The sequence below is a fragment of the Belonocnema kinseyi genome, chromosome 2 (genome assembly GCF_010883055.1).
Source record: "Belonocnema kinseyi isolate 2016_QV_RU_SX_M_011 chromosome 2, B_treatae_v1, whole genome shotgun sequence".
NCBI lineage: Eukaryota > Metazoa > Arthropoda > Insecta > Hymenoptera > Cynipidae > Belonocnema > Belonocnema kinseyi.
In genome coordinates this window covers 95,505,270-95,518,880 of record NC_046658.1, presented here as the reverse complement: position 1 = coordinate 95,518,880, position 13,611 = coordinate 95,505,270, and the positions used below count along the sequence as shown (strand labels likewise).

The 13,611-nt window shown below is 26.8% G+C and overlaps 1 protein-coding gene across 5 annotated transcripts in view; it reads left to right on the top strand.

Moving 5' to 3' along the window:
* Positions 1–5,721, top strand: part of LOC117168177 — a 115,812-nt gene extending 110,091 nt beyond the window's left edge. For 4 of the 5 annotated variants that reach the window (XM_033353630.1, XM_033353626.1, XM_033353627.1 and 1 more), the window contains exon 15: positions 4,730–5,721. In XM_033353630.1, coding sequence (XP_033209521.1) covers positions 4,730–4,891 — 162 coding nt within the window. In that variant the 3' untranslated portion in view covers positions 4,892–5,721. The remainder of the gene's footprint in view (positions 1–4,729) is intronic. The other variant, XM_033353629.1, reaches the window with a different exon arrangement.
* The last annotated feature ends 7,890 nt before the right edge of the window (positions 5,722–13,611 follow it).

Below are 13,611 nucleotides of genomic sequence, written 5' to 3'. Positions count from 1 at the left end.
TATATATACAAGAAAAGGAAATCCAAGTAAAATAGACAAAAAATGAGTTGCATCACAGATTTTTCTTTTTAAATTGGGATTCTCTAAATGGTTAATGAAAATAATTTTTAAATAAATTATTAAATATATAAGAATAATGAATTAGAAAAAAACTTTCATTTATATCTTATTAAATATAACTGACAATAATGTTAGTTTTTCGCTCTATTTCCCGATTTTTTCTGATTTTCGAAAATTTTTCACGGGCATTAAAATTAAAATATTGGAACTCAAAGTGGAACTGTTTCGAATTTTAAACTTTCAAAATTAAAACTTGAACAATTTTTAAAACAGCATTTTCATTTAAACGCCAGATAATTTACAATTTGAACTTCAACATTTTCAGCTTTTATGAACTGAACAGTTCAAAATTTTCTGGTACAAAACTACAAACTTACGCTTTCATTTTAATTTATGTAAATTAAAGAAGGAGTTAATACATTTTTAAATGTTCAATATTATATAATTTAAAAAATTTCTAAATTAGTAACATTAAACGTTTCTTGATTAGAATATCCATTTCGATCCTCAGCATTTTTAAATTAAAAGTCAAATTATTATTATTTTCTTTGATTTTTTACGCAGTAAAATTCATAGCTTTTAAAACTTACCAGCTAAAATCAATTATTGCTGAGTTTGTAATACTCTAATTGCTGTTTAATTTAATAATTGATTAATTAATTTGTATTTACAGTTGATCAACTCCGACAGTTTTTTATACAAATTTTTCAATTTCATTCCGATTTATTTTTTAATTGTTCAAGTATTCAAATCTTCGTTTTAAAATTCTTTAATTTTGAATTTTACGCTTTAAAACAAAAGGTTCAAAATGAATTTTTTTTTTTAATAAAATATTTTAGAATCAAATAGCGTGACCTAAATAATTTCATAATTGAAAAAGTCAACAATTAACCTTATCATTTGAAAAATTTTAAATTTGAAGTTATTAAATTTGAAGTAGTTTTGTATATCGTATGATATTAAATTTGTGATATTTCAAGTAATTGGGTAAATTTTGTTCTCAAACTTTCTGAAAATTCCCGTAAAAAAATTAATTCCGTGTCATGTTCCGGATTTTACCGGTCTTAAAAACGCATGGTTTTCCTGATTTGCAGATTTCTTTATTTTACCCTCATGAATAATATTCCAACAATGATTTTCTGATGCTTAAAATTTTCCCTAGTTGTAAGGGGCCGTCAATGTTTAAAATTCCCACTGTGTAAATTTGTTCTTAATAATTGTTTATAATAATTAAACATTTTTTTAAGTTCCAATAAATTCCGGTGATGTATTATTTTTAAGGTGAAAATTAACGATTCTGCTAAAAAAAAGCCTTTTCTGTATCTAATAGCGCCTATTTAATGAATTTATTTATCGGCATTGTTTGTAACAATTAAGAATGTTATTATGCGTCAATACATGCATGTGAAGTATTATTTTTCAGAGTAAATTAAACGATTTCGTTAAAGAAACCAATTTTCCATATCCAAAAGCGCTTATTTAATCAATTCGTTCTTGTTAATTGTTTATAACAATCAAGAATGTAACCTATTAGTGTTAATTTGTAATACGACATTCATTTTACATGATTCAACAATAAAATCCGGACAATAAATGCTTCCAGTCTTCAAAATACAACAAAAATCATTTTTGTTCATCAATTTGTTTATAAAAATCTAAGAAGTAAAGGGATTTAATCCGCGGAATCAAAATCCGTTAAGCGAATTTAAATCACTAATTCTATACCTTTCTGAGAAAATAGCAATGAATAAAGCAAGGCAGATTGTAAAAATATAATTATGCTAGATCCACTTACATTTTTAATTTTTAAAAATTGATAAACTTAGTTTTTCTAAAAAATAATGCGAGATATGAAAACATTTAAAAGGAAAAAATTGTACCTTGGAAAAATTTTTGTCTGGGAAAAATGTCTACAAAAACACAATCTTCAACATTTTTCTGATCTGATTTGTTATCTGGTATAAGACAATGAAAATCTAATTTTTATCTCTTAAAATAAAAAAATCAAGATTTTCAAGAAAACTGAGTTAGATTTGAAATTATAAAGGCCCTTTTTTTAAATTTTAAGTAACAATTTATACGAGATAAAAAAATTGGAACAGAAAAATATCATTATTATTCGAATTATATAAAAATATTTTTTTTAATTTTTAAAATTTTATCAGCTTAGGATAAAAAGTGCTTATGGTTAAAAATCATGTGATGCGTTTTTACTTAAAATAATTATATCGGATTGATTTTTTCAAGAAAAAAAAACTGAGATAAAAAGTTAAGAATTTTTAGGAATTTTCCCAATGCATAATTTGTATTTTTTTTCAAAGCTTGCTTCGTTTTCGAGAAAAACTGGGTATTTTCATTTTTTACATTAAAACTGTTTTTTTTTTTAATTAGCCTCTCTATTCTCACCTTTGGGTTTAAGTGATTTCAGGGAAAGTCTAAAAAATCCAAAAAATAAAATTGCTGACACTGTGAAATTCCCCACTTCGAAAATTGCCGAATTGAAAAATTCTCGAATTATAAAAATAACGAAGTTTATGATATTACTGAATTTGAAAATGCATGACCGAAAATTGACAAATTATAAAATAACCGAATTAAAAGATGCCCGAAATCAAGCAATTAAAATTGTTGTTATAAATTTATAGGAATTTAATTGTCAAGAAATTGTAATTGGGGACGACTGAATAATCCCGAAAAATAAAATTTTCGACGCTGTAGGATTCTTGAATAATAAGATTTCCGAAAAATAAATTTCCTGAGTATTGAAATTCCCGAACAGTTTATACTATTACTGAATTGAAAAATGTCTGAATTATGAAACTCCTAACTGTTTACAATATTATCAAGTTTGGAAATTCTCGAATAATAAAATTACCCACAGAATATTGTCAAATTATAAAATATCCGAGCTAGAAAATTTCCTAATTTAAACAATTAAAATGGTTTCATTTTTGAAATTAAACAACTTATTACAATTAAATCTATATTGCAATTTTAATTAAAATTAATTATAAGATAAAATTGTAACTGTTTATACTCGGGAATTTTAGAATTCAGGGAATTCTAGTTTAGATGTTTTTTAATCAAGGAATTTTCTGTCGGGAATTTTATTATTCGAGAATTGTCATATTCAGTAATATTATAAACTATCCCGAAAAATATGATGCCCGAATTGGAAGATTCCCAAATAATAAAATTCACGAATAATAAAATTTCTGAATTATGAAATTCCCAAATCATAAAATTCCTCAATAATACAATTCCTGAACAATTAAAAATATTACCGATTTGGAAAATTCCCGAATAATAGAATCCCCGACAGAAAATTGCCGAGTTATGAAATGTCCGAACTATTTTTTAATTGTTTGGTTTCTAGAATGAATTTCATGATTCGGGAATTTTCCTATTCAAGAATCTTACAGTATTGGGAATTTTATTTTTCTAAACAAATCCGGAAAAATAGAATTTCCAAATAATAAAATTTCCGAAATGGAAAATACCCCTATAATAAAATTCCTGAACAGTTCACTTTATTATTTTATAAATAACAAAATATTGATTCATGAAATTCGAGATATTGCCATTTTCTTGTTCGGATATTTTCCAATTCGTGAATTTTCCATTTCGAGAATTTTATAGTATCAGGAATTTTGTTTTTCGCTTCCGAATTTTATTTTTACACAGAAATCCCGAAAAATAAAATTCCACAGTTGGAAGATTCCCAAATAATAAAATTCCTCGATAACAAAATTTCGGAATAATAAAATTCCCGAATTAAAAAATGCCCAAATAATAAAATTCTCAAATAGAAAAATTACCCAAAAATAAGATTCCGGAATAAAAAATTTCCAGAACAGTTTACGATATTACCGAACTGGAAAATTCTCGACAAAAAATTGCCGAATTATCAAATGACATTACTGCCTTTTCATCGTAAATATTCAAAATTTTTATTATTAGGGAATTTTCCCATTCGGAAATTTTATTAGTCGGGAATTTTTCAATTCGGGAATTTCACAGGGTCAGAAATTTTATTTTTTCGGATTTTAAGTTGCCCCTTTCGTTTTAATGATTTAATAAATTTTATGAATACAAAATATTGAAATAAAATTCCTGAGCAGTTTACAATATTAGAGAATTGGAAAACTCCCCAATTGGAAGATTCCCAAATAATAACATCCCCGAATGATAAAATTTCGGAATAATAAAAATCACGAGTTGGAAAATTCCCCAATAATAAAATTTCCAAATAATAAAATTCCTGAGCAGTTTACAATTTTACCGAATTGGAAAATTCACGAATAAAAAAATTCCTGAAAGAAAATTGCCGAATTATAAAATATCTAAACTATTTTTTCATTGTTTCAAGAATCTTATCATTTGGGAATTTTCCAGTTCGGAAATGTTATTAATTAGGAATTTTACAGTCAGAAATTGTTTTTGGGGATTTTCAGTCGTCCCTTTAATTTTTAATACTTTCATTAATTTACGAAATAAAAAATTAATTGATTAAATTCGGGAATTCTTGACTTTTCTAGTTCGGATATTTTCCAATTTGGAAATTTGATTAATTATAAATTCGATCATTCACGAACTCTAGACTGTGAAAACTCTTTGTAATATAAAAAAAATCAATTTTCTCAATTGAAATTTTTTTTTATTATTACAGAAATACGCCAGCGCCTTTGAGAAAGAAAAAGTAGGAATGGTAGAACTGCCCTACTTGAGTGAAGAAAGGCTGCAAAAGATGGGAGTCCCCTTGGGTCCAAGACTGAGAATTCTGCAGGAAGCCAGGATATCCGTATGCAAGGATCCTGTCTACGTAGTGTGAAATAATATAAAAGGACCAAAAAGACTAAATGAACTCATACAAAGTGCCGAGAAAGTGAATAGTGAAAATGAAACTCTTATTTTATTCAAACTGTCTTCCATTTTCAGCTTTTCTCGAAAAATGAAAAAAAGAAAGTGAGTTTTGCCAAGAGACTAAATCAAAAAAGGACGATTTCCGTTCGACTATTCAATACCGACTCTCTAAATAGTATTTTTAATTTTTTAAGCTTGTTAATTAATCATTTTCGCTCACTTATTTATGGAAAGGACCTCGAGGATTTAATCCTGAAGCCCTTCTTGAAACGCTTTTAATTTCTGTTTTATGTGTTAAAGAAAAGGATAGAATTTAAAACAATATTTTGATAGAGACTTTTCATGACTTGTGGCCTAGGTCCATTTATATGTAAGAAACGAATCAAATTCGAGTGTGCGTTTGCCAAAGAGCGATGTGTTAAATAAAATTGTTTAACTGACGACAATGAAGACAAAAATTAATAATAAACAATCCTGATAAAATAAGTCGTAATATTTTAAAAATATTAAACGGTTTTGTTGAATATCACAAGGAAAGTGTTTTTAGTATAACAAATAATTAGTATCTTGTACAGTGGAAATAATTTTACTTTAGAATATGGATATTCCAATAGGAATATTTTAAATATTGTTACGTTGTTTACATTCGTATTTAAATAATAAAAAGTACCGCTGAATACTCGTTTGAAGTGAATCTTTTAAAATCCTACCTCGTAAAATAGTAGCGTGTAGGATAATAATTTTCCAACATGAAATTATGATTTAAGTATTGTAATTATTTTCTAATTTATGAGTATCTTATATATAAATAAATATACATTTTATATGACCGAACGTCATTGAAAACATTGCAGAAAAATGGTTTTTCTAGCAGAAATTGTATCCTTTTTCTATTCTGTTTGTATTATTTATTATAAATAAAAAAATGTAAATGAAAATGAATTTGGTTTGGGCTGGGTTGTCTCCGCTCGTTGCCAGTTAGTCGATTTCAATTGAATAATCGTAGGTACAATGTATGTTAGGCTGCTAATTGAAAGTGGTCTGTTTTTATAGCCCTGACCTCAGCACACATAGATTAATTTTAATTAAAATAGATTAAAAAATTTTTCTTAATTTTTATTGTACAAAAAAACTTGGTCAATGAATATTCAATTATCTAGCTATCATGTGACGTAATTCTCACTCCTTCATTCAATTAGGTCTCTGACACAATTTAACACAAAGGCAAGTCACTGAACTGGGACACCAGAATCATAGTTCCAAATCCTTTAACTTATTTATTTTCTTATTTGAAATTTTCTTTGATAAATTATTAAATTTGATGTTGAATCATAATTTCTTCCATCACTTTTTTATTGAAATTCTCATTGATACTGGGTTTGTGGGAAAAGTCTGAATTTTGTGATTTAAGAATTATCGTGGATAGCCAGACTTCCAGAGTCGAACGTCGGATGTGTTATTAAGGAAATGCACAATTTAACAATTGGAGTCAATTATTTTTCTCGTGAAGTCCTCTTTGATTATTTCTGAGGCAACGCTGTATTCGGTCCTCCTGTCACGGATCACAGAGAGGAAAAAGTTTAAATTTGGTTTAAAAAGATCCAGAGCGTTAATTTTTAGAGGATTACATTTTCACATTTTTAGAGTAATCTTATGTTTTTCCACAAACAGAATCTTATTGAGAGTGGATCAAATCTTAACGGTACCAAAATTGTTTCGAATCTTATGTTTCAGAATCTTGGATATTTCTATCAAATTCAATCTTTAAAAAAATCGTGTTATTTTCTATCAACAAATTTTCAATTAAGCTACATTATATCCTATTCACACAGAAATTATATCAAATCCTATATTCTAAAATTTCAGAAATTTTTATCAAATCATATCCCTCGAAAAATCTTATCTTTTTCTATAGCTAGTTTCACATTAAAATTCTATCAAATCTCATTGAAGCAATACTTGTAACAAACACTGTGTTCTAAAATCTTGGAAGTTTTCATCCAGCTCTATCCGAGAGGAATCTGATACTTTTTGATTTTCTTTTATATATTCAATATAATTATATAGAAATAATAATAATTATTATTATTATATGTAATAATAATAATTATTATTATTATAATTCAAATTAATTCAATTATTACAAATAAAGGAACGACTGGAAATCCCCAAAAAAAATTCTGACTGTAAAGTTCCCAAATAATAACATTTCCGAACTGGAAAATTTCCGAATAATAAAATTCTTAAATTATAAAATTCTTGAAAAAATTAAAAAATAGTTTAGATATTTTATTAATCGGCAGTTTTCTGCCGAAAATTTTATCATTTGTACATTTTTAAATTCGGTAAAATTGTAAACTGTTCAGGCATTTTATTATTTGGAAATTTTATTATTTTGGGAATTTTCCAACTCGGGATTTTTATTATTCCGCAATTTTATCATTCGCGGTTTTCATTTTATATTTACCCATTCGGGAATTTTATTATTCCGAAATTTTATTATCCGGGAATCTTATTATTTGGAAACCTTCTTACTGCGGAATTTTATTTTTCGAAATTTTTTCCTGAAAATAAAATTTATGGAAATTTTATTTTAAAAATTTGTTTACAAAAATCGTATATCTCTCTGCCAACAAAATTGTATCGAAACTCTATAAAATCTTAACAGTATTAGGCTTGATTCAAATTCTAGGTTCCAGAATCTTAGATATTTCTATCAAATTCAATCTTTGGAAAAATCGTATACTTTTCTAGCAACATATCCTCATTGAAGCTAGATTCAATCCTATCGACGTAGAACTTATATCAAATCATATATTCTCAAATTTCGGAAATTTTTATCAAATTCTTATTAATTAATTAAATTTTAACTAAGGTTGTTTTTCCCAGAAATCTTATACTTTTTTAACAGCATCTTATTGAAACCCTATCAAATCCTAATAGAACCAGACATGTTTAACATCCAATTTTCCAGAAAGTTGGATACTTCTATTAAATTATATTTTTTGAGAAATCGTATGCTTTTCCATCAACATTGTCGCAATGAAACGCTATAAAATCTTATCATCGCAAAACTTACATGAAATCATAACAAAAAAAATCTGCCCGCTAGACGGGCACATTTTCATCGCACGCTACGCGCGCGGCTCGCTTCGTTCGCAAGTTTGAACGCGCCTGGGGTGCGCCACTGCTGCTTCTCGCGCTTCGCGCTCGATTGTACATTTATCTCGCGCTACGCATTCGGTCTTTATATTTTCGCACTTTCTTGGGCAAACATTTTAAAATTAAGACTCAAAACATCCACCACTATCATTTTGTGATTGTGAATTCTCTTTTGTTAAAAAAGCTTAGCTCGAGAGTTTGAGGGCACCTACGGCACGCGACTGAGGGCAATCACACTCCGCACTTAGTCCTTGCATTTCTTCCGCATTGGGGCACAGACCTTTTAAAATCAAAGGTGAACGGACCAACAACTGTAATTTTGTGATTTTGAACTCTCTTTTGTTAAAGCTCTTTTGGTTTTAACGAACACATTCTCATCACGTATCTCGTGCTTCGCACTCGATTTTGTCCAACCTGTCGACTTTTCTACATCATGCACTACACTTTTATATCAATTATAATACATTTTTTATGTAACTCTGCCAGGGATTACTTATTAAAAAATTGCAAAATAAAAAGCAAATTGTATTTATCATGTTTATTTTTGTATTTGTTTCTTATTTTGCTTTAAATTCTATTCTAAGCTGATCTGAAACATGTATTATTTCAATAAAAGTATATCATTACAATTCACAATATGCATAAAACTTGAATCATACTAATTGTTATTTCCTTGCTTTTATAATTTTTTTTATTTTCAATGTTGTTTTTTGCGAATAAATAAAAACTACTGCACATCTGTATAGGCTCTAATACAGGAACCTATATAGGGTCCTATATAGGAGCCTATTCCCTGCTTCGTCTTTTCTGTGCTTTTTCTAAAATGTTAATTTTTTAATTTGTAATCTTATTTTTTACGATTAAAAGAAAATCTACTCGTTCTATCGAAAAATAATTTATAATAAATTTATAGATATTTTTAGGCAAACAAATTTTGTCTGGTAATTTAAGTTTATACCTTGTGTCGTTCTTTCAAACCAATTTAATATTTTTATTTAGAATGTTAATTTTTACGACTAAAGCAAATACTAAGTGTCCTTTCAAAAATTATAGCTCTTTTTTGGATGAACAAGTTTTGTCTCATTTTTTCTCGTAACTTATATCGAAAAGTGATTCATTCTTAATTTGTAGTTCCTTCCAGGGCGCGCAATTTGAGCTTTTTCATTTCTTTCGTATCTTGCATATTTTGACCAAAAAATGGAATTTTTGGATTTTTAATTATTTTTAGTACGATCAAATTTGGAGTGTTCAACTTCTCGACCAAATTATAAAAGTTGTTATCGTACTCCTGTAGGGCTTTCAAAAAAGGAAGTTTTTCTTTTCTTGACTTTTTTATATCATGCGTTTTTTGGCTTAAAATGTTCATTTTATTTATTTTTTTTTTATTTTGAAAATGCACTAACTCTGACAATTTTCTTTTTATAAAAAAAGTCAAAAGGATAAATTGTTTAGGTTTTGAAGTACTATGAACAGCCGTGCATAGAATTTTTACATCTTGAAAAAATGTGGTTTCAGAAATTTTTTGTACGATCAAATTTTGAATTTTCAACTTTTTGACCAAATTTAAAAAGTTGTTATCATAATCCTGTAGGGCTTTCAAAAAGCAATGTTTTTCTTCTTTAGAATTTTTTTTCATATCATGCGTTGTTTCGCTTAAATTGTTCATTTTAGTTTGCTTTTCTGATGTTTGAAAATGCTATAACTCTAGTAATTTTTGATTTTTTAAAAAAAATCATGTGGATAAATTGTTAAATTTTTTTTAATTCTATGAATAACCGTAAGAGAATGTTTGAATTTTTAAAAAAGTGGTCTCAAAAATATTCAAAATGTGCCCACTTTTTGAATTTTGATCAAAAATGGCCTGCTAAAGAACATACAGACATAAAGACAGAGACATTCGTAAAAACCTGTTTTTCGGATTCAGGGGGTCTCAAAACGTGGACATTTGACAAAAATTGGGGGGTCAAATTTTACACAAATCTAATACCTTCTCTGATGATTCGGTGCAATAAAAATTAACTTTACAGGATAAACTTTAAACAAATATCAGTTAAACTTTCTTTTTTTCCATGGTAACACATGTGTTTTGAAAAATGCGGAGTTGTCTGAATAAAACGTTATGTCTCTAAAAAACTTCCTGCAACAAATTTTATCACTACTTTATTCTGTGATATATTCTAAAGTTTCGGAAATTTTCCTCAAATGCTATCTAACAAAAAATTTTATATTTTTCTCTTGATAATTTCTTATTAAAATGTCATCAAATTTTATACATCCAGAAATCTTATAATTTTTTAAACAATATCATCTTATTGAAACTCTGTCACAGAATGTTCTAGAGTAATTTTATATTTTTCTTTGAAAAGATTTTCAATAAACCTTCTTGAAATTCTATCTAGGCAGAACTGATATCAAATCCTATATTGTAAGATTACGGAAATTTTCACCAAATTTTATCCATGGAAAAATCTTATATATTTTTATCAATAGCTTCTCATTGAAATTCTATCAAATCTCATTGGCACAATACTTCTAACAAATACAATGTCAAATCTTATTCTCGCAGAACTTGTATAAAATCATTTCTTAAAAAATTTCAATAAAATTCTGTCCACCGAGAACTCTTCTACTTTTCTACCAAAAAATACTCATTTAACCTACATGAAATCCTATTCACGCAGAAGTTGATTAAAATTCTATATTCCAAAATTAAAAAATTTTTGATCTATCAAATCTCATTGGCACAGTACTTGTAAAAAATACTGTGCTTTAAGATCTTGGAAATTTTTATCCGACTCTATTTGTGGAGAAATCTTATAATTTCAACAGATTCTCATTAAACCTACGTGAAATCCTACATAAGCAGAACTCATATCAAATCCTACGTTCTAAGATTTCGGAAATTTTAAATACAGGTATAAAATTCAAATTGCCAACGATTTCAGAAAGATTTCAAAAATTAGACAAAGATTTTAATGATTACCCAAAGATTTCACAGATTTCGCAAACATTTCGGATAGATTCAAAAGATTTGACAAAGTTTGCAATAATTTTTCAACGGCTTCATAAAGATTTCATAAATATTTCAAATATTTCACAAATACTTCGGATATATTTGAAAGATTTCACAAACACTTCTATTATTTCACAAAGATTTCAGATAGATTTTAAATATTGAACAAGGATTTCAATGATTTTCTAATGATTTCACAAAGATTTCAAATCTTTCGCAAAGATTTTACAAAGATTTCACAAAGATTTCAATGATTTACCTAAGATTTCAAATATTTCGGCAAGATTTTTAGAGAATTCTCAAAGATTTTACATGATTTCCCAAAGATCTTAATGTTTTCAAATATTTCACAAAGATTTTTAATTATTTCCGAAAGATTAACAAAGAATAAAATTATTTCACAAACATTACCAAACATTTCAAATATTCCAAAAAAAATTTCCAGAAATTTGACAAAATTGCAATTATTTCTCGAAGATTTCATTAGGATTCGAAATATTTTGCGGAGAGATTTAAAATATTTCACAAATACTTCTATTATTTTACATATACTTCTATTAGGTCACAAAAATTTCAGATGCATTTAAAAGATTGAGCACAAATTTTTAATATTTTGAAATGTTTTTAGATCAATTTCAAAGATTTCAATCATTTCACAAATATTACCAAATATTTCAAATATTAATTGAACTGATTTTACAAAGATTTCAGACAGATAATAGAGAGATAAAGATGAGAGAATAGATTTAAAAAAGAGATACAAGATTTCCCAATGTTTTGAAAGAGATTTAAATATCTTCACAAATATTACCAAATATTTCAAAATGTTTGTAAAGATTTCCAATGATTTCACAGATTTCACAAAGATTTGACAAAAGTTGTAGGAATATCTCAAAGATTTTGTCAAAATTTTGCAAAGATTTTAAATATTTTGCAAAGTTTTCAGATAAATTTAAAAGATTACAGAAAGAATTCCATTATTCGACAAAGATTTTAAATCAATTTCAAAGATCAAACAAAGCAAACAAGAATTGAAAAATTTCCAGTTCCGACGATTCAATGAATTTAATAAACCGACTTAAAAGTTAGTCAAATCAATACTTTTTTAGGGAAAAATCTTGATCTTTTTTTCAAATTTCAATAGAAAAACTTTATGGTGGCTGTTCAAATTTGTCGTTAGATTCTTGGTTTTATTTTCATAAATTCTGCACATTAATTTGATTATTGCAGCCGTCTCTGCAACTATCCATGTGGAGTAATCTTATACTTTTTTTATATTTCTATCAGTTTAAAAATTTTATATTTTCCTACAAACAGTTTTTTGCTTGTGAGTATAATCAATGAATACATAAAACAGGCAAAATTTGGAAGTCCTCTACAACAGCTCTGATTTTGATAATTTTTTTTACCTAATTTAGTTTTTTATATTTTTTTAAAATCAGAAACCTTTTGGAGGGGGCAAACAATTGTTTATATTGCTTAAACAATATTTATGATATTTATTTAAAAAATTAAGTTTTGTCCCCATTTTTTTCTGAAAATCTCTTTATATAGTAATTTCAGAATTAAAAAAAGTTGTTAAAATAAATTGTATACCAATAATTACATATTTACATCTTAAAAATTTGCTGTGTGGGTCAAGAAATATTTACGTGTTTGACACACTATTGCGTTAAATTTAGTTAAAAACTCATCTTTTAAGGTATAAAATTAATTATTTTGGTCGAAAATTCCACTATTGGGTTAAAAGTTGAAGTACTGTGTTAGAAATGTATTGTTTGGTGCATGGCTTTAGTTGAAAAATGATATCTTTGGTTGACAATTAAAATTTTTTTTAAGTCGTTGACCTTTGTTTCATTGTTTATTTTTTAAATCAAAATTAGACTATTTCAGATAAAGATTCATCACTTTAGTTAAAAATTCATCTATTTGATTGAACTTTAACTATTTTTTTAAACGTCAGTTTTTTTGTAAAAAGAATAATTTTTTGATTGAAAATTATAGTATTGCATTTCTTGGTCAAATTTATTTTTCTCGAAAGAAAATGCAACTGTGTGGCCGAAAACTTATCTTTTATAGGTGAAAATCCAATGGACTGTTTAAGAATTTATATTTTTGTTTTTAAATTCGCCTTTTTCTCCAAAAAATTAATCTTCTCGGTTGAAAATACATGTTTTAGGTTATAAATTAAATTATTTAACAGAAAATTATTTTGTTTTCACAATAAGAAAGTTTTGTAAGAATTTATTTTGATTTTTTTTAAACTTAAGAAAATTGTTATTTACATTTATATTTTCTATGTATTTTTGGACGGTCCATTCTGAATACTTTTGAATCCCCTATAATATTTTTTCGCAAGGTTATTACTAAAGCTCTGAAATAATGAATTATAAATAATTTTGATCTCTTCGATATATTACGAGGGTAGTTCAATAAGTCCTTAGAATGACCAACAGATGGCGCGCGAATCGCTCCAAATCATCTGTTTTCAGTCAGCACCACTCCCGACTAGA